The sequence below is a fragment of the Girardinichthys multiradiatus genome, chromosome 22 (assembly GCF_021462225.1).
Source record: "Girardinichthys multiradiatus isolate DD_20200921_A chromosome 22, DD_fGirMul_XY1, whole genome shotgun sequence".
Taxonomy (NCBI): domain Eukaryota; kingdom Metazoa; phylum Chordata; class Actinopteri; order Cyprinodontiformes; family Goodeidae; genus Girardinichthys; species Girardinichthys multiradiatus.
The window spans coordinates 41,151,010-41,178,438 of NC_061814.1; the positions used below are offsets into that span (position 1 = coordinate 41,151,010).

Below are 27,429 nucleotides of genomic sequence, written 5' to 3' on the forward strand. Positions count from 1 at the left end.
GTTCCTCTGCATTTCTACAGGTGGAACGTTTTCTAGTCTTATCTGGGCGCACGTTAATTTTCAAGAAATGTGGATACATTTTAGAGATGAATTACCTCTTTGTCCCCATGACGCTTTCTCAACGCTTCATCCTGGCTTTCCTCGTGAGCTGGGGAGGGGTCTGACAAAAAATAACAAAATAATTTCATTGCCAACTTTATGGTAAACTAACTAAACAAAAAAACAACACTTTTAAACAAAAGGTGGTGATATTGCAGTCACCTCCTCAATTCCAGTCAACTGAATGAAAAGAAATACAATTATAACCATGCATACATCCAATGACTACCAGAAACATAAATAACACTGCAAAAAAGCCAGAAATGTATCCGCATGCATAAAGGGATGAAAACAATGAGCAAATGCAGATTAAAAAAATGACATCTTCTGTAACCTGCAGTAAAAAATGAGAAATCAACATGACATCATGAAAATATTGATGATGACTGACCAACCAGCATCCAAAATTTCCATTAATTTCCTTAATTTCTCCCCGTGCAAACATAGATGTTTCACTGCGTCCCATGAAGAAGCATGTTAAACATCTACTGATGTCCAAACAGGAACTATCTCATCTGTTTGGGAAGTAAGGATAGATGATGTGTCCAAAAGAAAATAATTATGGGATAAAAAAAATATTATAGAAATGTATTAGTTATGAAAGGTTATATTGGATATGAAAAGTCTGCAGGCCTCTGCTAAAATGCCTGAAAAGTCATTTCAAAAATTCTCTCAGCGTTTCTTGTGACCTTTGACCCATTCAACTCAATTGTAAAAATAACTGCAATCTTTTAGAGAGGAATAAAACAATAAAATAACGTGGTTGCACACCCTGAACTAATACTTTGCTGAAGAACCTTTTCATTTTGTAACAGGACTCAAGTCTTTTTGGTAGGAATTTATCAGCATGGCATGTCTTGACTTGCCAATATCATCCCAGCCTTCTTTGCAACAGCTCAACAAATCTGTCAGATTGTGAAGGCATCTCCCGGTATCTCTCTCTTAGGATCAGATTCAAGTCTGGGTTCTGGCTCGTTGTCGTGGTAACGCTTTCCAGCAGAAGCCACGATGTGGGAATGGTGAAGCATGATGCTGCCACCACCATGCTTCACTGTGGGAATGGTGTTATTTTGGTGACGTGCTTGGTAGTTTTGCACGAAACACAATTTAGAATTATGGTCTAAAAAAGTGATGTATTTGACAATGACATCCCTCTGATGGGTTCTGTGGACCATGGCTTTTGCTGTGACATGAGACTGAAGGTTATGAAAGTAGATGCAGGCTGACAAACAGCCACATCCATAGTTGTGCAACCATGTTTCATTTATTTTTTGCAGTTTGAGTCAAAGGGCGCATTAAGGGTGAAAAGTTTCAGAAATGATTCATCATTGTCTCATATTTTACATCACAAAAAGCGGGCATTTTAGCAGCGTGAAGACTTTTTATATTCACTGTGTCTTAATGTTTTCCTTTTACTTTTCAAGTGAATGTCAGGTAGGTGTTTTTTAATATAGGGCAGGCATTTATGTGTAATGTAAAGCACCCATAGTCATGGCTTCAGCATTACATCGTCATAATGTAATAAATACAAACTACAACTTGTATCGATGTAATGCTTTAGCAGCCTTTAGGACTCATGCATACAACTCTAATCTGATGTCCAGAGGATTTATATACATTACCAAAGGCTTCCTGAACCTCCTAAAGTCAGTGAAGTGTTTGGATGAGTGTACCCATTCACAGTGAAAATGGAAGAGCTCCAAACAGCACACTCAGAATGAGATGGACAATTCCCTGTCACTTAAACACACCACACAGACTAGAAATGGAGGACGTGGTGTTGCTTGGTGGAGAAAAAAGGACACGAGGTGAAGATCAATGAGAGACCACAGAGGGAGAGGGTGACAGCATTGAAAGGGATGGAGTTAGCAACCTCTGTGGTGAGCTGCCAGCGGCTGCAGCAGGTTCCCGTTGGCGTCAAAGACCTGCCCGTTACTCAGCCGATTGCTCCTGCTGCCCTCCTCGTTATTCAGCTTCTCAAGAACCTCCAAGGAGGAAAGCCGCAGGGGGATGAGGGGCCTGGGTTCTGGCGACAGACTGGCGGGTCTCTGGGGGCCTGCCGTCACCCTGGTGGCTAAGAGTGTCCTTCGAGTTTGGTGAGACTGCAGGTTCTTCCGTAACCTGAAGGGGGCCGGGCCCATAAGGAAGAGGTTTCCAGGCAGCATGGCCTTCTTCTCCGAAACTGTTGGCTTCTCTTGCTGTACGATGGCCTGCTGCCTCTCGTGACGTAGGATAGTGGTGAAGCGGGTGTAGGACGCTGGGCAGGAGCCTTTGCATTTACTGGGCTTGAGAAGAATCTGATTGTTTAAGTGGTGCAGAAGGTGGTGATGGTAGTGGTGGTGGAGATGGTTCTGCCTTGGGGGGGATGCAGAAGGAGTTTTTGATTTACTGGCACTTTGGTGGACACATTCTTGAAGATTTTTACTGAAGATCTGCTCTACTTCAGCCTCAGTGTTACAGGGGGACTCAGTCCTGTTATTATGTCCATCCCCTGAGGAGGAAGCAGCCTCATCCACGGTAAATTTCTCTGGTGAAGAAATCCTGAAGTCTCTGCCCTCTGCCTCCACCAGAGTGCAAACATCTGTCTTTGTGGCATCAGCTACCAGAAGGGCCTCAGCTGATACGGCAGACGCCATGCAGGGATGGGAGGGACTGTGGTTGGGGCTGCGGTTTTGGCTGGAGTGCAGGGTGGGCAGGGAGGAAGAGCGGCTGGGAGTAAAGCTGGACCGCTGAATAATCATTTCAAACTCACTGACCCGTGATGACACGTTGTCCCGTCGAACGTTCTCGTCGTCCACTGCCTCTGACCCCTCGCCGTCTCCCTTTGCCTTCTCAAAAAGAGAGGTCAGGCTGCGGACGCTGCCATGGGGGCTGCAGCCAGCGGAGCTGGGTCGCTGGATGTGATGCATGGACCTGTACAGGCTGGAGAACTCGGATGCGCTCCTCCGGATGGCAGGGGAGACATTCCTGAGGCCGTCACTGCACTCACTGCCACAGCCCGGCTTAAAGTCTGATTGCTGAGTGCTCTCCTCTTCCTCTGCTTCGTTGCAGTGCACTGTGTAGATATCCTCACAGCTGTGGGCCTTTGGTGGTCTGACAGCATCACTCCTGCTGTCCTGACTGTCACCACTGGGTGGCAACAGCTTGGGCTTGAACTTGGAGGGCAGGATCTGGGGTATGCAGGCTTTGGCAGCAGATAGGGACTTCTTACTCTTACACTGGTCACCTATTTCATTACCGGCAAGAACCGTTCGACTATTTACAGAGGAGCAAGGTGAAATTATATAGCCATTCCCACCTTTATAATCCACTGGCAAGCATGCAGGACAACAGAATAAACAAGATATTAGATTACAATGATCACAAGTTTACACACATACACACTAAAACAGTTAGCCACATTTCTAAGTTAAAAAACCAAATTCCTACAAAAGTGCATGAGAAGAAGCCGACTTGATGCTCTGTGCATCAAGTAGAGATGACTGTTTTACTAACATCATGATACTGCGTGGTAATGCTTCCTGAAAATGGAACCAGTAAAAAAAGAACTTGCTGACAGGAACCTGTATCATCAACACAACGAGGGAACAGACAGAATTAAAACAGCTATATGCCATGAAATGTTATGTGATGTTGGAGGTTACATCTAAACATCTAAAACTAGTTGCAGTATCAAAAATATGTCATATATACAGTGGCTTGCATAAGTATTGGTCCTGTATCAACCACAACCTTCAATGTACCTTTTGGGGGATTTTATGTGATTGAAAAAACAAAGTAATGAGTAATTGTGAAGTAAAAAGGAAAAGGTTGCTGAAATGAAGCATCCCCAGAGCATGATGCTGCCACCATCATATTTTATGGAGGGATGGTGCCTTCATGGTGATGTGAAGTATTAGTTTTCTGCCACATAATTCACTTTTGGTCTCGTCTGACCAGATCATCTTCTTCGACATGTTTACTGTTGCAGAATTTTGTGTAATATTTCTTATTTTTTCCTACACAGCTTGTGGTACATTGAAAACTTATTATGCCTTTCTTTTAACAATGTAGTCCCTTAATTTTTAGAGTGCATGACTATTATTTGTCCAGTCTTCAGATTCTCCTACGTGAGCTGGGGATCGCGGCAGCTCCTCCAGAGTAACCCAGAGCCTTTTGACTGCTTCTGATTAATGCTCTCCAAGTAAGATTAATTTTTTTACAAATACAAAATTGTAAAGTGTGACATGTATATTTATTCAGCCCTCTTTATTCTGATGCTAGTAAATAAAATCCAATTCAACCACTTGCCTTCAGAAGTCACATTATGAATTATTACACTCCATCTGGGCATAATTTAATCCCAGTATAAATGCAGCTGTTCTGTGAAGGCCTCAGATGTTTGTTAGAGAACAAACAGCATCATGAAGACCAGGAAACACAGCAGACAGGTCAGAGAGAAAGTTGTGGAGATGTTTAAAGCAGGGTTAGGTTCTAAAACAAAATACCAAGACGAAGATCTCACAGAGCTCTGTTCAATCCATCATCTGAACATGGAGAAAGGATGGACCAATTACAGACCTACCAAGACATGGACGTCCTCCTGAACTTATAGACCAAGTAAGGAGAGCATTAATCAGAGAAGCAGCCATGAGGCACGTGGTAACTCTGGAGGGGCTGCAGAGATGCACACCTCAGGTGGGGGAATCTGGGCAACTAGTAGTTGTGAACTCCACAAATCCGTCCTTGATGAAAGAGTGGAAAGAAGAAAGCTGTTGTTGAAAGTTGAAAGAAAGTCATAAAAATGATGGTTTTATAAGGTAAGAAAGTTAAACTTTCTGAATACTTGTGCAACACACTGAATGTTGCATTAACTCTTAGACAAAACTTTCTATTGTTTGATGTTTGCAGAATCTGCAAACAAAGCTCTTATTATGCTGCTTCCCTACGGTTTTGTGAATTAAAAATACACCCAGAACCAACCGCCCTATAGTTATCATGTTTGTTAAAATCCTCTTAGGGAAGCTTGTGTCAGTTCCTGGTGAAAGCAGGCTTGTGACTGCAATCCAGATGGTGCAGGGAAATGACACAACACTTTCACATGCTGTGAGGCTCCGCTGTGGAATGGGTAGCAGATCTGCCACATTCAAATCTGTCAGGAAAACACACTAAGGAGGATGACTCTGTGGTTTATTCATGGCATATGGCGAGTAAGGAGTCACTATCCTGGCCATAAGAGCCATCCAACAAGAGAGTCAGTTTGTTTTTTGGTAAAAATAGATTTTTTTGTGGGTTTTGTGAGCGTAAGACTGAAACACATGACTAAGGGTCTGATTTTTGACTTTTTTGGAGCTTATTTTTTCTCAACTCTTCTGTTTCATGAGCAGCAAGTGACTCAAATGACCAAGGTGGTGCCTCAGGCAGGAGTTCAGAGAGAAGCATGTTAGTCAGTTGACTGGATGGGCGATTTTTAGACAACTTAGCTCCAAATCTGCTTAAAAGAATCAATGTTTTGAACTGTCATCCAAAATGTACTGGAGTCGTACTTTAAAAGTGGTTACTGTTGTATGTTTACCCAACTCAGTACACTGGGTCAAAGTGTCCCCTCCTTATATCTCCTCTCTCTTCCACCCCCAGTCGTCTCTCCTTCACTGTGGGCTCTGGCATTCCAGCTCCTGACCCCACACTGACAGCTGACTTCCTCATGCATGCCCACCCTCTGTGTCCCCTCCTGTTTATCTCAGAGCTCTGTTTATCTCACTTGGACCTCCTCATCCATACCCTCTCTGCTCCCTGGCTCTAGAACACTCTGAAGGTTCGCCCTAAGCCTGCCTGGAGACTGTTAACTAACAGCTGGGGCAGCAGGGGAGGGATAAATCCACACTGTTAGATTTCAGCCACTTAACAAGACAACTTCAGACCCTCCATGAGTTTTACAAAGCGCATGAGAAGATCTACGGTTGCATAAAAATAAAATAAAATATTGTGAGAAAGTTAATTTATTTCAGAAAGTCAATTTCAAAAAGTGAATCTGGCTCAACGTTTGTCCAGTAGACAGTCATTGACACCCTCCACAAGGAGAGTAACACACAAAAGCTCATCGATAAAGGAGCTGGTTATTCAGAGTGCTGTATTCAAGCATGTTAATGTAAAGTTAAGTGGGCAGAAAAACTGTCGAGCAGGAATAAGCGCAGCCTTGAGAGGATTGTGAAGCAAAGCCTGTTTAAGACAGCCTAATAAGAACCAACATTTCAGTTTGTTAGAAAATTCTAATATGCCAGAAGACCATTAAAAGAAGGATTTTTGATGTCAAGGCCTACATAATCATAAGAAAGACTGCTGACTTGACAGTTTTCCAGCAGTCAGTTACTTACATCCTCCACAAGGACTGTAAGTCACCTAAGGTTAATGCTGAAGAAGCTGGCTGTTTCGCATGTGCTGTATCCTTGCATAGTAATGGAAAGTTCAACGGAAAGAAAAACTGTGGTAGAAAAAGGTGTACAAGCAATAGTGATTCAAAGCCTGATCTGCCAAGGCCATACCTTTTTATTTATGCATTTATAACAAATAATCTGGATTATTGCAGTGTTCTTAAGGCTGTGGTTAGCTAAGCTTTCCCTTCGCATCAGCAGTTATTTTAGCATGTTGCTACGGGTGCACAGAGTGAAAATGTATCCCTAATTCTGTCTGCTCCCATCTGGACCCACAAATGTTTGAATGGCTGTGCTCTACTGCACCACTCTGACGTTCTTCAGCCTTATGTTCCATCTTTGTCCAAAAGGTCTGACCTTGATTGTCCTGAAAACTAGGCTCAGGCTAAGAGGAGAATGGGAGTTTGCTGTCAGGGCACTCAAACTCTGAAATAAGTTGCCATTAGATATAAAACGGGCTATCCATGACATGGAGTACAACTGTGAGATTCTTTGAGTTAAGGCTGTTCTGAATTAGAGACAACGGCAGAAGGGTCTTGAGCTTTAGAGCAAAGTGAAAGACTGGACTGTTGCTCAGTGGTCCAAAGTCCTCTGTTTAAATAAAAGCAAATTTAGCATTTCATCGGGAAGGTCAGGAAGTTTGGAAGACGTTGCATGAAGTCCAGTGTGAACTTTTCACAGTCAGTGATGATTCGAGTGCCATGTCATCTGCTGGTGTTGGTTCTCCATGTTTTATCAAGTCCAAAGTCAGAATAGCCATCTTACCAGATAATTTTACAGAGCTGATAGATGCTGATTTCATTTTACAGAAGGATTTCTTGCAAAAGGAGCGCCGACCAAGTATTAAGTGAGAATCCTGCACAGTACGTGTAAATACTTTTCAGTAGGCAGATATTTATGTATCAAAAATACATAAATATCCCTGTTGCTTATGTACCTTATGTATCTGTAAGCATCCAGTTTATTCATTGACCTCTTGTGGAGGGTGGCAGTGGCAGCCTAGTGGACAACTGTCAAGTCAGTACTCTACCACAAGACTGTGTAGGCGTAACACAGACATAACATAGCCTTTCAGCTGATTCTGATGTGTTAAAAATCATTTTATTGGCCAGTGAGTCAGTCAGTCGTTTTCTACCGCTTCTTCCATAGTGTGTCGTGGGGAAGCTGGTGCCAGGGTACACCCTGGACAGGTCGCCAGTCCATCGCAGCATTTTATTGGTCTTATGTAATATTTTAATTTTTTGAAAATTTTAATTTCATTAGCTGCTCTTGAATAGGATTTGGTTCACTATCGTATCAAGGCTATGGTTATCCTTGTTGCTTGAGCACTCATGGGCTGAAATAGGCAACTGAAATATATCACTCTGAGTACGATGAATCTATCTTTTAAGATTTGCACTTTTTAAGCTGAATTACTGAAATAAATAAACGTTTTCATGATTTTCTGTATTTTTGGAAAGGCAGCTGTAGGCATCAAACCAAAAGCTGCTGTTGGAATAATGAATGCTGTGATATGATTGGCCGATGCTGTGCACTTTGATAGCAGAGACGCTGTGTGTATTCCAACGGAAAGGAAGAGAGAAACACATGCATCCCTGTCTGGAAATTTTAACAGATTCCAACATCTGCAGCTCTGGCTCCGTCTCAGCTTGAAAGGCCGTAACACCCCTGAGGTGCAGTCTACCCAAATAGATCCACGTTTCATGTTAAGGGACATATGATAGCTAGCATCCTACCTTTAGAGGAGGAAGAACTTCCATGGCGCTTGTTCAGAGCCCGCAGGCCCTGTAAGGGAATGTCACCGCCCTCCAGGACGCTCTTGTAAACATGTCGGTCGCATTCTGGAGCCACAGGCTCACTTGTGGATGAGCCACTGTCCTTCTCCACCTCGTTGTGTCCAGACTTGCTTGAGGAGCTGGATTGCAAATGGGACAAAGAGGGATAAAAGTGAATTAAGTACAGCCGGTTGCATTCAGTGCTGCTTGGTTACATGTTTTAATCATAAACAGCGGCAGTCTAAGCAGCTAATGAGCTGTCATATGGGCCTCATTAAGGGAATGTTGGGGTAAATTCTGTTTTCACGTACTTGTGGGTCATGCAGTAATTTGACTGGGAAAAAGCCAAAGCTGGGATGCTAGTTACAAGAGATATTTCAGCATTCTAGGGAGGCCAACAGGAGAATTTCTATAAATATCCCCTCAACATTCCCACGTGGTGCATCAGTCCCTGCCACGCACCTGCATACCTCCCAGCTTCATGCTGTCATGTGTTACTCATGCTGCAAAAGGCTCTGACAGCTTTGAGAGAAACGATAAAAACAACAGTTGCACAAGTGATGTATGTATACAACCCTACCTTGACAAGAGGCTCTTTCTTAGATGGAAGGAAAACTATGTGCACCACTGGCATCATGTTAGCTCTGGGTGTGCAACAAGAATTCACATAAATGCTGCTGTGGCTGATTTATGGCTGCAGGCTGATGCAAGATTTAAAATAATCTCTTGAGAAGCTTCTAGTAAAACCATCATTGTGGAGGAATTGGGACCCACTCTTATTTGCAGAATTATTTTAGTTCAGCCATATTGGGGGGTCTTCGAGCATGAATGGCTTGCTTAAGGTCACAGCACAGCATCTCAATTGGATTTGAGTCCAAACTTTGACTAGGCCACTTAAGGACCTTCACTGAGTCATTCAGATGTGGACCTCTGCTGGAAAACCCAAGTTTGTCTCAGTTTAAGGTCTCAAACTGCTGGCAGGACTTTCTCCTTCAGGATTTTCTGTTGGAGAGCAAAATTCTGGGTTCCATCAGTCAAGTTTTCCAGGTCCTGAAGCACCAAAGTGGGCCCGGACTATTATACCACCACTACGTTTGACTGCTAGTATGATGTTCTTTCTCTGAAATGCTTTATGCTAGATATGACAGTATGCACACCTTCCAAAAAGATCTACTTTCTCGCATTGCACGGAATATTTTTCTAAAGGTCATTAAGGTATTTTTTTGGGAAACGTGAGTCAGACGTTCCCAGAATGATAAATGTTTCTCATCAGTTGTGGAATTTAGCCTTTAGCCTACTTCATGTTGTCAGACAGGTTCTAGTAAACAGGTCTGAGTGTGACTAGTGAAACTGAACTAGAAAAAATATGGTTAATAACAATTAATTTATAATTTTCATATATTGGTTTGGACAACCTTTTTTCCTTTAATAAAGGAAATTAGTTTTTGGAAACATTTTTTATTGGTTTAGATTTCATATTTGTCTCCTATAAAAATCAGCTTGATGATCTGACAGAAAAAGCAACAACAGAAGACACCTGTAAAGGTGCAAGTTTTATTTAATTTTTTCTTCTACATTAAAAACTATCTTTTATGCTCTTTTTCTATTTCTGTTCAGTGTTGTTACTGATCTTCCGACACGTGAGAGAGAACCTTAGGCAGCTCTTCGTTTGGTTCTAAGAGGATCATCTATATCTGGAGTTACGGTTCTGCTGCATCAGGATGATGGTACAAACCATTCCAGATTATTTCTGCACGCTTTTTATCTGAATCTTTATATAATAGGTGTTCTGCCTTCCTTTTCATTTCCTTTACTTTCCAGAATGTTTTAGATTTAACAGCCAAATCTGCTTTGCTGAGGCAAGAAAAAAGCAAAAACAAGATGTCCTGCCATAAATTTGGGCCTTCAAAGGAAGTCAGTTTATGAGCAAAGGTTTCCGTTGCAAACAGTTACGTGCTTCAACTTCCATCGCCCTTTAATCAGAGAACGCTTTCGTTCAAGCTCTCAAACGAGGTATCAATGGAACAAAAAACTGGGTTTGGGGTTTATTTTAGAAACGCTTGTCCCTGATGCCATAATGACTGCAGCAGATGGAAAGCAGAAACGCAGGGAGACGTTTATTTTCACTACAGTTACTGTGCCGGAGCCCTACATTCCTTGCATTTTATTGCAGTCTACATAAATAGAAGCTGTCAGTCCCATCAAACAAAAAAGAAAGATCAAAAGCTGAGTAAGATTTTGATTTAATGTGAGTTGGATACATCTTTTATAATCCAGTTATTCAGCACATTTAGGGGGCGATAACAGTTTTTAAGTCATGCTGCAGCTGGGAGAGTTCCCTTTATCCCAGTGACACAGGTTCCTGTCCTCTCCCCCCGTTATTGGAGTCATACTGTCCCAGTATGACCAACAACTCCCTGAAAACAAAAACCTAACACAAAATGCAGACAGAGGACACTCTGTTCTGGTGGCTTTTTGACTTATTAACAGGATCTCCTCAGGGAGCAGGAGTCCCCACCGCTGCTGTGGCTCTACAGAGTCTAGAAGTCCCTCACTGACATTTATTCATCACATAATCATGTTAATACTGGAGGGATGAAGCAAGATTTTTAAGCACAAGAGCTGGAATAGGAAGGAGAAGTGCTGACTTACTACTGCTGCAGGTCGGTGGCTGTTTCCAGAGGGCTGAAGGAGGGGGCACTCTGCAACAAACCAAACAAAGAAGTCATTGATAAATCCACAGGAAGATCTCCTCCCGCTGAAACACAGGCAGCAGCCTTAACTAAGGCCAGATTCTCCCCTCTTCTCTCGGTCGGTCACTTGCTGCCGTGTGTTTCTGTGTCGAGTGTTCCTAAGCTTCGCTGGACGGGACTTGGCATGGACGGGGGGTAAGCGTGTGTTTTGGTCTGCATGCAAGTTGGGAGAAAACAAGCGGCAGAAAAGAGTGGAAGGGAGGGCTGGGCAGGCATCGGTCAGGGGGCGTCCATGCGGGGAGGGGGGGGGGGGAGGCTGTCACAGGCTCAGCCTATGGGCTGCTGTCTCCCAGTGAAGCCACTTCTTTTGTCTGATAGTGAGTCGCTTTCATTACCACTGGAGCAGACAGGGGGACAATTAACCGGCTGTTGGTGCAAGGAGGCTGAATTACACGTATCAACATGGACACCAGATCTCAGTGACACAATAGAGAAAGTAAAACATATTTATTCTAGAAAGAGGTAACACAGTCTCTGCAAAAGTATCTATTACCCTTGGACCCCTTCACACTTTGGAATGTTACAACCACAAATGTCATTGTATTTATTTGGGATTTTATCTGATAGAGCAACACAACATAGCGTGTAATTTAGAAGTGAAATGAAAAGTGAAGCATGGTGTTCAAACCTTTTTATGTATAAAAATTTGAAAGGTGTGGTGTGCATTTGTATTCAGCCCTCCTCATTTAATACTTGGTAGAACCACCTTTCCCTGTGGTTGCAGCTGAAGGTCTTTTGTGGTTTGTGTCTACCAGCTCAAAAACAGTTCAAACATCAGTTTTAAAGTCCTGCCATAGATTCTCAACTGGATTTGGGTTTGGACTTCGACTGGGCCTTACAAACCATGACAATGTATTGTAGCTCTGGCTGTCTGGTTTAGGGTGATTGCTCTGCTGGAAGGTGAACCTCGGCCCCGGTCTTTCACAGCCTCTAACACATGGGTGTCCAAACTATTTGCCATGGGGGTCACAGCTGTCAATTTGAAAATAGTCACGGGCTGCAACGTTTATGTCTTCTGTTGTGAAAAATGAACAATTCTATTTTAAAAACCAATAAGCTAAATACACAATATTTTATTGAAATGTAGTAGCCTGATTTTTGTACAGAAGAATCTGGAATGGATCCCTCTTATTTAGCCAAATTTAATAAATAGGTACGCTCAAGGGTATTGGAGATGAGAGTCCGGCCGATAGTTGAACCTCGGCTTCAGGAGGAGCAGTGTGGTTTTCATCCCAGCCGTGGAACACTGGACCAGCTCTATACCCTCTACAGGGTAATCAAGGGTTTATGGGAGTTTGCCAAACCGGTCCACCTGTGTTTTGTGGACCTGGAGAAAGTATTCGACTGTGTCCCTTGTGGTGCCCTGTGGGGGGTGCTCCAGGAGTTTGGAATCTGGGGCCCTTTATTAGGGGCCATCCAGTCTCTGTACAAGCGGAGCAGGAGTTTGGTCCGCACTAAGTCGGACGTGTTCCCGGTGCATGTTGGACTCTGGCAGGGCTGCCCTTTTCACCGGTCCTGTTCATAACTTTTATGGACAGGATTTCTAGGCGAAGCCAAGGGCCGGAGGGGGTCTGGTTTGGGGACCAGTGGATTTCATCTCTTCTTTTTGCAGATGACCTGGTCCTGCTGGCCCCCTCTAGTCAAGACCTACAGCATGCACTGGGGCGGTTCGCAGCCGAGTGTGAAGCGGCTGGGATGAGGATCAGCTCCTCCAAGTCCGAGGCCATGGTTCTCGACCGGAAAAAGGTGGCTTGTCCTCTTCAGGTTGGAGGGTAGTTCCTGCCTCAAGTCGAGGAGTTTAAGTATCTCGGGGTCTTGTTCACGAGTGAGGGAAAAATGGAGCGGGAGATCGACAGACGGATCGGTGCGGCTGCCGCAGTAATGGGGGCGCTGTGCCGGTCCGTTGTGGTGAAGAGAGAGCTGAGCCGAAAAGCGAAGCTCTTGATTTACCGGTCGGTCTACGTTCCTACCCTCACCTATGGCCATGAACTTTGGGTCATGACCGAAAGAACGAGATCCCGGATACAACTGGCTGAAATGAGCTTCCTCTGTAGGGTGGCCGGGCACTCCCTTAGAGATAGGGTGAGGAGCTCGGAGTAGAGCCGCTGCTCCTCCACATCGAGAGGAGCCAGTTGAGGTGGTTCAGGTATCTATACCGGATGCCTCCTGGACGCTTTCCTCGGGAGGTGTTCCAGGCACGTCCCACCGGGAGGAGGCTCAGGGGACGGCCCAGGACACGCTGGAGGGACTATGTCTCTCGGCTGGCCTGGGAACGCCTTGGGCTCCCCCCGGAGGGGCTGGAGGAGGTGTCTGGGGAGAGGGACGTCTGGGCGTCTCTGCTGAGTCTGCTGCCCCCGCGATCCGGTCTAGGATAAAGCGGAAGACAATGAAACGAAACGAAATGAAACGAAATGACGCCTGCTTTCGATTAAACGTTTCTGGATATTTGTGATCCTATTTACTATCCAATTAAAATGAGAGCATAAAATGTGGGTAATAAAAGATTAATAGTATGTGTTTTCTCTTACATTTTCCATTTTAAAATGATTTAATTTGTCTGCATCATTTTCTAATCAGTGAAAATTTCACCATAATTCTTGAATTGTGGTCAAGGGCCGCACAAAACTATTCTCAGGGTCACAAAGGGTCCTCAGGCCACACTTTGTACACCCTTGTTCTAACAGGTTTTCTTCCAGAACTGTCCGACATTTAGCTCCATCCATCTTCCCATCAACCCTGACCAGCTTCACTTCTGCTGTTTAAAGAAAGCATACAAATTACAAGTGCATGCATTTTTATTTGTAAAAATGTAAATAAAAATTATGTTTAAGTTTATAATATGACAAAATGTAAAAAAGTCCAACTGGTAGGAATACTTATGCAAGTCAATGTAGGAATACAGTTAAGTAAAAGGGGAAAACATAAAGGAAGAAACTATTTCTCTGCATAATTCAGAGCATAAATGCAGAGATGTTTAAGGAGATTAATTGTAGATGTTATTTAAACAGAAACAAAACACGCGGAGGGTGGGGGTGTGGGGGTCCCTCATGGAGCAGAGCAGCAGCCACCAACATTTTGAATGCTTTAGAGTCAGCTAATTTTAGCCCACTGTTTCTGCTGCTTTCCTCTTTTCGGACGTCACAGCAGGTAAAAATAACGGGCCTCTATGAATAAGAGCACAAGTGTTGTTTGCAAATACGATTGCACAATCCCCCACATTAGCCAGCCCGGCCCTGCCACTAATACCACGTCCACTCACCAGCTACACGGCCAAGCCTCCACTTCCCACACCAATCACCAGACAGGGAACATTCTGAACTGCTCATTCGCCACAACATGCCTCTCCACCTAGTTGCCGGGGCAGAATGATCATTAATAACCTTTGAGAATAAGAGCCTGTCTTTGTAGGAGCTGAACACCAGGCTGGCAGGTCTATAGCCGCGTCTATTTATAAAGCTAAATGTTCCATGGCAACTTGGAGAACACCAAGGGTCACTGAATAATCCAAAGCTCTTCCTTTGCTCTGCCGCGTCTTCTATGCCCTCCTTCGCATCTCTTATCGGGGGAAAAAGCGAGCGTCCTCTGACACCCCCGGGTTATTGGGCTCACACACAAACAGCGTCAGTGAAAAGAAAACAGGAAACAATCACGGAGGGCTTATCTGGGGTAAAGGAATGGAATCTTAATCTGGTTATTTACAAGATGACTGATTAGTGTCAGTTTATGAGAACTTTTCTTTATCTAAAGGGGGAAAATGGATCAGTTTCAGACTAACCCTGCCATGTTATCACAGCCTCATATTACTCTGGGAAATCCCAGTAAAGCTTTTAGCGCAGTAAACAGGAGATAATGGTTGAGTGGCAGAGATGGCAACACTTTATTCATACAGCAATGATAAAAATAACTCTGGACCAATTTGTTTGCTGTTTCATCCCATCCTGCTTCCATTTTCAGCCATAAACAAACATTTCTCCCCCATGTACACAACTACTGTGGATCAGGTTATCTCTCCTGGTAGTTTAAAAAGATATAGACACAAATAATCACAAAATGCACAAACTTCTCTTGTTATTTTATATAATTGTATAATATTTTCTGAATATTTTATCTAGAAACAATAATTTTAAAATAAATAAAATACAAGTCTGTTTTACCCTCTTGCATCCGTGCGCTGACCAGCAGACTTTAGTATGCAGGTTGTGAAAAACTGGCCAATCTTCATTGCCAGTGCTAAACAGCTTTTTCTTGTTACGACTTTTGTTTTGAGCTTCTGGTACCCCAGGTGCTGACTATCAAGGGCCTGGTGTGGTGTCTGCAGCATGTGCAGTGGAACCTGAACATTGGGAGGAACACTATGTTCGGTAATGAGTTCAGATTCTGCCTATAGCATAGGGTCAAAGTGTGAAGAAGATGTGGATAACTCTATGCTGTACCTATAGGGGAACAGCATTGGTGGTAGCAGCATTATGGTGTTGAGCGGCATCTCCCTTATTGAAAAAACAAAGCTTTTCATCATTTGAGGTCATCACAATGCAGAGACATATCAAGATGAGATTCTGCAACCAGTTGAAATACCATATCATCATCTGGATTTACCAGAGTGACCAGCACAACCATACTGGCTGACTTGCAACAAACACTGGTTGATGAATAGGATGTTATCCTACAGCAGTGTGTGACCAAGATGGGGACCATCATGAGACATAGGTGAGAGACTGTTGCAGTTGTGCGAAACCTCGTTGTTAAGTAAACAAGCTGTTAAATATGTTTACTTGTTTCTTGAAATTTCAATCATCCAATCTGATAGAAAACACCAAAAACGATCAGAATAAGCTGTTTCTCATTGGCAGAGAGGATCTAGCAAGTTTTCCATGGGGAATATATTTTCCTTACAAATGTGCCAAGAAGCTAGTTAACATTAAAAAAGGTCCTTATTTTTGTGTTAGGCTATTTCATGCACCTGGAAAAAAAAACAGGTATGAAACGACCATAAATGAGATTGTGATCAAAATAACTCTGAGCAATCTCCTGCTGGAAGATATTTAATGGAGTCACGTAACCTAATTGTTTTTACAGCTGACGAAAGAAACTTGATTTGACTCTTCAGCTGTCAAAGCCAGTACAAAACATCCCCCTATGGGTACAATTTGACACATAGTTGGTATGAAACGTCCTGTGGAATAGAGGTCCTTTCTGACTTAGAGAAAATAAGACTATGACCCTTGAATAACTCCTCAATAACGACTTCATGCAGAAAGATAATTGTTTACAGGAATCACAAAACAGATTTTTCTTACAGTAGATACTTAAAAACATTCCTAATCCCTGCACAAATAAAAGCATGTTCAAAAAAGAAACAAAAATGGGAAAAGTGTGGGATTGTGAAAGGATGAAATGACCACCATCTGATGAAAGGAACTGGTTAGAGCTTTGTAAAAAGGTCCAAACCTGTTTATGGACACAATCTGAGGTATCTAAGGAACACAGTTGACAACAACTCTGCAGAAGTGTATGTGCATGTTTCCTAACAGGTGCCCGAAGCTACCCACAGCGCAGACTCCACTATGCGGGTTTCATAGTCAAAATAGTCACCATGAGTAGGCCATTGTAACATGAATCCCATTCTTTCCAGAACCTTATTTGTGTTGATGTGTTCTTATGAACACAAACTGCTCAGCCCAGTGTGAGGGGCCCACTGTGGAGCTCATTGTCCCTCCACTAAATGCTTAAAGGTAAAGGTTAAGTGTATAAGAGAGGTTAAATATGAGAGCGCAATGAGCTGGCAGGCTTTTAGTGTTGCCCCCTTTAGAATACATCAGGTGGCAGCAGGACTGGGGGGTCTCTGTGTAACTCAGCGCTGAGACAGGGTGGCAACAGCCCTCACGTCAGCATATGCTCCACAGATGGAGACACTCTGGCGGTTGTAGGGGGGCCCAAAGTGATCTTCCTGAGCATTGATACGTGTGGAAATCCAGCTCCGGCTGGCTATGTATATCGATGACCCAGTGTTTGAGTGGAACTGTCACTGGATGTATTTTCAGACTCCTCTTTAAACCTCTGATGTGTGTATTACTAAAGAGGACCATTACGATCAATTTACAGCCCTTTGCAAAAGTTTTGCCCCTCCTGCTAAAGATTTCTTTATTGCATAAAGAATAATAACAGCATAATAACACAAATCCAGTCTTAAATTTAATCAGTGGAGCCACACTTATTAGCAACCCTAACAATTTTTACACTTATAATGTTTCTGAGGCCTCAGAATGTCTAGGACCTTTTAACTATTAACACATAACATCCTGTTTCGCTGGCATATAAATATGGTGGGACACGGAGGCTGATCTCAACAAGTCACTCCTCAAAATCGGAAAGTTAAGAGAGCACATCATTCATGTGAAAAAGATGTGTGCTAATCTATAAAAGTCAAGAAATGGTTTCAAGAAAATAGTTCTTCACCTTGGCTTCTTCTGATTAACAGTCATATACCAATAATTAAAACAGGTCAAACTGTAAAAAACGAGGTTAGATGAGATGTGTAGACGCAATCTACACGTCAATTAGGCATGCCAGGAAAAAAGCCTTTTCTGCCCTACCCTCACAAATGTAAACATCATTAACTTTTGTATGGCATCATTAACTTTTTTTAATACCAGAGCATTTTAAATAAAAATCAGGTAGTCTCCCAGAAAATGGGTCATCTCTGTGTCTTTCAGCGGACAATTTAACATAGAAATGGTTCACCAGACAGAAAATGTGTCTGTGTTGGCTGTGACGGCTCTTTGCGTATCCTTTGAGCACCTTGATTTTTACAGACTTTGACCGATACTTCTGCTTTGCTAATAACAAACGACTACTGATTTGTCAATCAAGTTCCAGTTAGCCATGGTGTCTGGTTGGGCCTTAAGGTCAAATACCGCACATACCAGGTGCAGCTTTAGAAGTGACTTTGACATTAAACAGGAGCCAGTCATCAAGCCAAGCTCATCCAGCACACATCCAGACAGCAGTGAAACAGTCTGCCTGCTGCCTCTAGGACTGAGCCTCCTGGACCTCCTGCTAACCTCAAACAGGAGTGTCTGGACGATGCTGGAACATGAGCTCATGTCGTAGCCAGTGGTGCTGCCTTGCATGATCTGGGGCGTGGCAGGGCTGCTCTGAGTAACACAGCGAGCAGAATCAACATCTGTTTCTGGGCAGCCAAAGCCGCTACCGTCTGGTACCAAAGAAGGCCTGAGGTATGTATGTGTCACAACTCTGCTTCAGACCTGCACCATATGGATATTTTAGAAAATATAACAGACTCCACAGCAGGCAGGATTACCCTGGAGCCTGATGCTTAGGCAGAGTGAGAAGTGACTTCTGAATGAATCATCTGATCCAGACCTCATGCTCATAATAGACTACAGGGCAAAAGTTTAGAAGTAAGATCACATTTGTACAAAAAGATCCTCATTTCATTGTTGTAACAACATAAAGATGACTACTGCATACGTATAAAAGACACTTAACAGAATATGGTTTTACTAAACTTATACGTTTGTTTTTGGTATTTTTTTTCTTGTAGCATCGATGTCTATATATAACCCAAGTCACACTATTGTGTATCAGCCTTTATTTCAATAGCCTTAGAAGAATCTGTGAAATAGTAAAATAACTTTTTCACATTGCCTTCCTACGCATTTAACCTCATAGCACTCGTAAGTTGATTAATATACAAGCCTGCAACAGATCCCACCACATGAGCACTGCGTCTATGGTGCACGTACAGTACAGACCAAAAGTTTGGACACACCTTCTCATTCAAAGAGTTGTCTTTATTTTCATGACTATGAATATTGTAGCTTCACACTGAATGCATCAAAACTATGAATTAACACATGTGGAATTATATACTGAACACAAAAGTGTGAAACAACTGAAAATATGTCTTATATTCTAGGTTCTTCAAAGTAGCCACCTTTTGCTTTGATTACTGCTCTGCACACTCTTGGTATTCTGTTGATGTGCTTCAAGAGGTAGTCACCTGAAATGGTTTTCCAACAGTCTTGAAGGAGTTCCCAGAGATGCTTAGCACTTGTTGGCCCTTTTGCCTTCACTCGGCGGACCAACTCAACCCAAACCATCTCGATTGGGTTCAGGTCCGGTGACTGTGGAGGCCAGGTCATCTGGCGCAGCACCCCATCACTCTCCTTCTTGGTTAAATAGCCCTTACACAGCCTGGAGGTGTATTTGGGGTCATTGTCCTGTTGAAAAATAAATGATGGTCCAACTAAATGCAAACCGGATGGAATAGCATGCCGCTGCAAGATGCTGTGGTAGCCATGCTGGTTCAGTGTGCCTTCAATTTTGAATAAATCCCCAACAGTGTCACCAGCAAAGCACCCCCACACCATCACACCTCCTCCTCCATGCTTCACAGTGGGAACCAGGCATGTAGAGTCCATCCGTTCACCTCTTCTGCGCCGCACAAAGACACGGTGGTTGGAACCAAAGATCTCAAACTTGGACTCATCAGACCAAAGCATAGATTTCCACTGGTCTAATGTCCATTCCTTGTGTTCTTTAGCCCAAACAAGTCTCTTCTGCTTGTTGCCTGTCCTCAGCAGTGGTTTCCTAGCAGCTATTTCACCACGAAGGCCTGATTCACACAGTCTCCTCTTAACAGTTGTTCTAGAGATGTGTCTGCTGCTAGAACTCTGTGTGGCATTGACCTGTTCTCTAATCTGAGCTGCTCTTAACTTGCGATTTCTGAGGCTGGTGACTCGGATGAACTTATCGTCCGCAGCAGAGGTGACTCTTGGTCTTCCTTTCCTGGGGCGGTCCTCATGTGAGCCAGTTTCTTTGTAGCGCTTGATGGTTTTTGCGACTGTACTTGGGGACACTTTCAAAGTTTTCCCAATTGTTCAGACTGACAGACCTTCATTTCTTAAAGTAATGATGGCCACTCGTTTTTCTTTACTTAGCTGCTTTTTTCTTGCCATAATACAAATTCTAACAGTCTATTCAGTAGGACTATCAGCTGTGTACTGTATCCACCTCCTACACAACACAACTGATGGTCCCAACCCCATTTATAGGGCTTGAAATCCCACTTATCAAACCTGACAGGGCACACCTGTGAAGTAAAAACCATTTCAGGTGACTACCTCTTGAAATATTGCATCAATGACCCAAAAACATCACTAAATCTCATCTTGGGAAGCTTAATGACTACAGCTAAAAGTGAAACAGGTGTCCTCCTCTGCTGCCTGACTCATTCAGCTAATCAATATCCAACCATATGGGGCACTCAACGAACACTGAAATTTCATTCCTGGATTGTCAGCTGATCCTTTAAAATGAAAAAAATAGACTTTGACGTCACATAAAAGTGAAGTACCAGGTCATGACAAAGCAGAACACTGTGAATTCCACACCATTGATCTTAGTATACATGAACTATTCAGAACGGAAGAACGGAAGTGCATGAGAAGCAACATATAAAACATCAAAGACAGGACAGGACATGATGTTTCCTCAATTTCCTTTAGTTTAGTCCCACATAATGCGTATTCTTTAAAATGTCAGTTTACATAACAAGCTAGAAAACAGTGTGACAGTAACTTAATAATTAATTGAGGAAATGGTGCATATCAGTGAAAGCAAAGACTAATCATTAAGTAAACACATCCCAAAATCCACAGAAGTTTCCTCAGTTATGCTGGTTTTTACAGAAGGCATTAAAAAAAACTTGAAGCTGTCACAGTGGGGTTTTGGGGTGGACCGAAGCGCAGACAAGAGCTTGGAAGCAGCATCTTAAATAAATCCTTATTTTATTTGAAGGATCAAAAAACGTAACAAAGTCACTGCAGGTACAACACAGAACCGGAATCCAAAAACCTACGAAGCTGCAACACTGCAGGAATATGGCATGAACAAGGGTAGCAAGTGTGAGCGAAGGAACCAGCAAAGGGTAATGAAACAAAACCAACTGATATACAGAGGGAGAACAAAGACAGGTAATCAAAGGAACTAAGAACAGGTGAGACAAGGAGGCAGGGAGGCAGAGGGAGCAGGTGAACCTCATGAAACCAAAGCATGAGGAAAGGGACTAAAGACAGGAGAGTAAGCAAACCTAAATGAAACTATAAACCAAGATGAAAATAAAGCATAAGAATCAAGGATAAACATGAACTGAAGGAAACTGAGAAACTGGAGGGAACACAAGAACCTAAGAACTTAATAAAACAGAAACCATGAGGAAACCCCGACTACAAAAGTGAACAAACTCAAACCAACACTGATAGAATAAAACTAAGAATGAAGCAGAGGAAACGAGGACTAGAATAAAACAATAATTAACAATAATTAAAGCTAACCTATAGAGGAGAGGCTGGAGAACAAGGATGAACTAGGGGAACAAAGCTAAGAAGAATAGGAGAATAAAGGGAACTTAAACCAAGTAATAACTAAAAGGGGAAAACAAATGACGAGAGTAGTAAAAAAAAGGAAACTAATAAATAAGAGAGTGCCAGAGAACTCTGATAAATAATAATAATCATAATAAGGAAACCCTTCTAAGAAAACAGGAAAGCGACGCCAAGGAAACTAGGAGCGAGGAGAGCACACTGGGGGGCAGAAGATAACCAAAGCAGAAAACTACAACAGACATGAATACAAAACACAAATAAGAAACATCTAGCTAACAAGGTAAACAAAAACACAAAACCAAAAGCAAACACCAAAATGTCATACCACGACAGAAGCTGCTTCCACACTTTTGGCTGGATGTACACCAACAGGAGAACAAAAAAACTCTTAGTTTCAGGAATGACAAATTCAGCTGTTTGAAAATATATTTAGTCGTACTAAAACTAGAAGAGCGCCCTGATCACGCTTAACAAGGTAACACTTTAAAACTGCATTTTGCAAGCTAGGGGCTGTCTGTAAAGAAGCAGACTGTAGGCTCTGGAGCAGATAGCCTGACTAATTAACCAGCTTACACGAGCTTCAATACTTCTTTTACTTTATAAAGAGCTGAATGCCAAACAGGATAAAATTTTGGACAATAAGCCTTTTTTACATTAAAGCACTAACATAGTAGGTTTATTCATTCTATATTCCCGGTCAAGTTGATGCATAAATATCAGAACAACAAATGAGTGTCATATATATCATTTTTATTATTTTAGCCAATCAGTTTGTTAAATAATTCTTACAACAAGTATTGTTATTTTTGAGTGGCCAGACAGTTGTTTATTGCCTCTGCTGACTGTCCTTCCTTCCCCAGACTCAGAAACAAATAAAATGCAGAGGACGGCAAAAACAGATTTAGTCAAACGTTTTTAACACCAAAGAAGGCAACATCTTATTTAGCTGTTTGAGTTGAAATTGGAGAAGGACAACAAGATGCATGAAGTGATGTGAAATTTTACTTCATATGTGACTATATGCATCAAGGAAGCCACACTTATTGGCACCCCGGCACTAAATATTCTTAAATAAAATCATCTTTTGTTGAGGTAGCAAAATCTTGCAGAGAAAAAGGCAGACAATTTCATCCTCTAATGAGGACTTTTATACAGGATAGGAAAAGACCATAGTTAACAAATAATTGGGTACACAATTGTGTATCATTACACAAGTGTTATTATTGACTAGAGGCTGATATTCCATATTTGATCTCACTGATCCACATTGATGAGGCACATGACAAGCACACACCTTAATCTTCCACTTAGAGAATCACAGTGAGGGTGGGAGAGGAAACAGAGTCAGACCTCACAGACAGACACAGCTTGTTTAGACATTACTTCAACATGGATGTTACATGACATGCAGCACATGACGAGATGCTGTCGTTGTGAAGACAGCGACCACTTACCCTTTTGTCAAACTCCATCTCTGAAAAGAACTTATACCAAGGCTCATTCTCTAAATCTACATCTTCTGGACTTACATCCTGAGTATAGGGGCATGGCGACAGCGGGAGGAGGAGAAAGACAAAGAGAAGACAGTTCAGACAGCGCAGCTTATATACGACAAGGTAAAGAGCCAATCAGACATCTCGCAGGTGAAAGCAGATACCTAATGATGTGTGATTTATGAAATGACATCCTTTGTTTTTCAAAACTCTTCCTGAAACAGTTTGATGTTTTTAATCAAATATTGTTTTCTTTACTTGAAAAGAGATGAGAGGAGTGATGCATCAGAACAGGCAGCAGCTGATAAGCATCACGCAGCATAAAGACTTGAAAAGAGGGAAACATGGAGTAAAGATCAACTCAAGAGAAACTAAACCTGCCTTTTACACTAATTAGTATGTGATATCCCATCTGTCCTCTTCACACCATAACGTCCAGCCGAGCAACTGTCCAGCTAGTAAGTTTGGCTTCATAAAACTTTTTGCAGAATAAAACATAAATGAGTTGCAGAGATCTGGGTGTTTCCAGGCTTTGTGCCGATTTAAGCTTAACAGCTGCTGCCTTTTGCTTAGTATTTATGTGAATGTGGTGCACATTTTAAAAAACAAAGAAGCTTGGGCCCTGTTCACACCTGGCACTAGTGTCCCAGGAGGTTGGGGGATTGAGGATAAACCGGATCAAACACACATTTTCCCTGGTGGTCAGTCCTGTTTTTGATGTTGTAAAAGGCGCAGGGCATCAGCATACAGGGCCTTGCAGAAAGTATTCATATCCCTTCGTGTTTTGTCACGTTAAAACCACAAACCTCATTGTATTTTATTGGGATTTTATGTGATAGACCTACCCCAAGTAGTGCATACTTATGAAGTGAAAATGATTCATAGTTATGAAAATGTCTTACAAATAAAAAGCTAAAAGGTGTGGTGTGCATTTGCATTCTGCAACCTTTACTCTTCTTACTCCTAAATAAAGTCTAGGGCAACTTCAGAAGCCAACTAAATGTAGTCCAGCTGTGTGTAATTTATTCTTCATATAAGTCCATATGGACGGTCCCTCAGAGGTATGTCAGAGAATGTTAGAGAACAAACCCTGTTCAATCATCTGAAAATGGAGAAAGTATGGCACAACTCCAAACCTAAAAAGACATGTCTTCCTAAACTGAGAGGCCTGGCAAGGAAAAGATTATTTAGAGAAGCAGCCAAGTGGTAACTCTGGAGGAACTGCAGAGATCCACAGGTCAGATCAACAGGACATACATTAAAAGGCTCTCCACAAATCCAGTGTAGAAAGATCATAAAAGGTTCAATTTAAAATTTGTGACCAGTCATGTAGGTTACACAGCAGACATGTTGAAAAAGGTGCTCTGGTCAGATAAGAGCAAAGCTAAACATTTAAACTAAAATGCAAAAATGCAAAGTATGACCAGCTAACGATGCACAGCAACCAACACACACCAGCTCCATAGTAAAACATGGTGGTGGCAGCATCATGCTGTAGAGATGCCTTTCTTGTGCAGGAAGTTGGTCAGTTAAAAGGAAGTTAGAGGGAAATAAATCCGTGGAAATACTGGAAGAAAAACTGTTAGAGCCTGCAGAAGACTTGAGAATGGGGTAAAGGTTCACCTTCCTGCAGGAGAATTACCCTAAACATACAGCCAGAGCTACAGCATAATGGATTAGGATGGTCCAGTTAAAGTCCAGAAATAAATCCTACTGAGAATCTGTAACATGAAAACCATGCATCCTTTTCTTTCTACTTAACAACTATGCACTACTTTGTGTGGGCCTCTCAGATGAAATACGTTGAAGTTTGTGGTTTTACAGACAGAAAATGAAAAGTTAAATCCTTCTGCAAAACCCTCTATTGTTTCAAGTAAAACTTTAAGCATCACAGAGTAAAAATAATGAGCCTAACATGGAGTATGAATGACATTGAGCTTGTAATTGAAAAACAGCTGAGTTCATTAATTTACAGGCAAACTGGAGCGAACTCTAATGGGTACAGTGGTTGGTACTGGGATCAGCTAGCTTAGTAACCCAGCATGGCAGTGATTACATAAGCATGCATCTACTGTGTCACAATAATGAACCTTTTATGTGTGTACAAAAGGATTACATAAAGACCACAAATATTTGAAGTTGAATCGCTGCAGATAGGTGCCAAGGACGCAGAATATTTACAGATTCACAGAGAACCACCAGATTAAAAGGTGAAGCAACTGTGAATAGAGAGAATTTCACTTCCTTCAAGGAGGACAAACCAGGTCCATGTTTTTGGTCAGGGAGCTGATCCAGTCCAGTAATCTTAAACTGATGGCAGGAAGACAATGGCTATCCTCGTAAGTGATACGTACTCCCTGTTCGCTTCCAAGCAGGATCGGCTGTACCTGTAACAGGATACCCTTCAGGAACGTTGCGGCTAACGCGTCGCCTTCCGAGCTGTTAGTGATGGATGGAGCAGCTTGGATGCAGAGGTGGCAGTGAACGGGAGGGTTGGATGTTGGGTGCAGTGAGGGGGGACGCAGCTCAGACGACACAAACACAGAAAGAGAGAGAGAGAGGGAGAGGGTGAGACAGTGAGGCGGCCAGCGTACCGTTCTCTCCAGCTTCAGCACCGACGACTTCCCCGGCTCGTACTCGAAGATGCTCCTGGGCTCGGCGCGGTACTTCCTGGTGTCCACCTTTTTATCCGGGGGCTCCCACTCGTTCCTGTGGAGGAGAGCCAGGCGTCAGTGAAGCCTGAGTGGGGGGTGGGCGGGGGGTGGGGGGTGGGATCGAAGAGAACCAATCCTCATTCAGTTGTCTCCACGGCAACCAGCATGAACTGAGATGTTTTTTTGTTTTTTTTTCCCTCGTTAAAAATATGACGTTTAAATGTCTGCTTCCTCCTCTAATGTTATGACAGAAAATCCAATTCACGTTTTAGGCTGAGCTGTGATTTAATTTCGGAACCAAGACTGGACCCAGTGAGAAAAAACAGCTTTTCCTGAGAGACTTTCTCAATGGACAAGTGGTTTTAAACTCATCATTCAGACATTATAGGAGAAACACTAATCAAAAATACAAAAACAATTATATTTTAAAGACATTTCCTGCAGCAATGAAGCGTCATTACTCAGTACACCTGGAAATGTCAATGTTCATAAACACGGCAGCCCTGAGGTTGGAGGAAGGTCAGTCCTCAACGTGTCCTCTGCAGCTTCTGTGGGAACCTTCATCACTCCATCATTCAGTTGTTTGAGAGCAGATCATCCTGTTTTACTGCTGCTGACATATGTGGCTGCTCTGCAGACTGATTCCAGAGTTAAAAATACGCAGCTCTGGATTTTATGGATTTTTCTCTAATCCACACAGGCTCAAATATATACATACTGGCTCAAATACATAAAAAAACGTTCAATGATATTTGGTTTCATGTCCCTTATGAAGCTGTTCTTTGAAGACACATTCTTTGTAGTCATCAACAAGCTTCTGACATAATTCTGGCAGGATATTTCACCGCTTTTTTGGCAAATTTGGTACTGTTATTTTCAATGTTCAATGACTCACGCCACTCAAGTCCAAGTTTCAGCCATCTGAGACACATTTTTACCCCCAGTCGATAAAGGATGTTTAAAAACAACCCAGGTACCACTAAAGCTCACGCCTACCACAAAATGATATCTGCTGGAATGCAAGTCTCCCTGTCCACAGAGAAGCCAGTTTAATATCTTATTGGACTGAGAAATTACCAACCAAATAAGCCACCACTCCAAAGTCAACACCTTCAAACTGAACTGAAATCTGCCCACATGGACAGGTCAAATGTCATCTGTTGGAAGGTTTTGGCCAGACGATACAGGAATTGAGTTGTCTTACAAAGAAAAGCTTTTATAACTAAAAACTATCAACCAATAATGGTGGCAGCATCATGCTTGGGGTCGTTTTAAGTTCTGGTGCATTGCATAAATGGAATAATTAAATAGGAGAACTACCTTTGCATGTTTCTCAGACAACAGCTAGATGGTTAACACAGCTGATTGTTCCAGCAGGACAATGATCCCAAACACACACCAGAACTAGTTCTGGGGTGGAAAAACAGGCTAAAATGTATGAGCATGGTATGTGCAATTTCAAACCTCTGTGGCTCAGATCAATTTTTAACAAATTCATCCGGGTGCACGATTGCAGTTGTTTGTTGTATTCCACGCTAAGAGACTGCAAATGCATCAAAAATAGCTCAGGAATCACGACATTCATGCTGACAATGAACGTATGTAAATGTTTGACCAGAACTGGAGACATAGTTTAATTCCATGTGATTAGATGACAGAAGATCTACTTTCTCTCCCTAAAAGCTGACCTTCTGGCAGATGGTTTGAGGGAAGAGGACCGTGTTGGCATCGGCATCAGTCTCCCTCTTGAATCAACCAGGTCATCGCTTTTAGAGCGCGGCACAGTTTTTCCTGTAAAACAGGCACAGATCACAGAAAGTCCTCGACATGACAAGC

The 27,429-nt window shown here is 42.5% G+C and overlaps 1 protein-coding gene and 1 long non-coding RNA gene across 3 annotated transcripts in view; one reads left to right on the forward strand and one right to left on the reverse strand.

The window, feature by feature from the left end:
- LOC124859571 (sorbin and SH3 domain-containing protein 1) overlaps positions 1–27,429 on the reverse strand; it is a 72,816-nt gene that overhangs the window by 13,200 nt on the left and 32,187 nt on the right. For both annotated transcript variants that reach the window (XM_047352453.1, XM_047352452.1), the window contains exons 11-17: positions 27,282–27,384; positions 25,534–25,648; positions 22,901–22,978; positions 10,937–10,986; positions 8,246–8,424; positions 1,973–3,409; positions 96–160 (exon numbers count right to left, since the gene is read on the reverse strand). In XM_047352453.1, the coding sequence (XP_047208409.1) occupies positions 96–160; positions 1,973–3,409; positions 8,246–8,424; positions 10,937–10,986; positions 22,901–22,978; positions 25,534–25,648; positions 27,282–27,384 (2,027 nt within the window). The remainder of the gene's footprint in view (positions 1–95; positions 161–1,972; positions 3,410–8,245; positions 8,425–10,936; positions 10,987–22,900; positions 22,979–25,533; positions 25,649–27,281; positions 27,385–27,429) is intronic.
- LOC124859572 lies at positions 9,902–27,415 on the forward strand. Its single transcript, XR_007036143.1, has 4 exons — positions 9,902–10,011; positions 22,989–23,062; positions 23,206–23,397; positions 27,277–27,415. It is a non-coding gene; the product is annotated as an uncharacterized LOC124859572 (long non-coding RNA).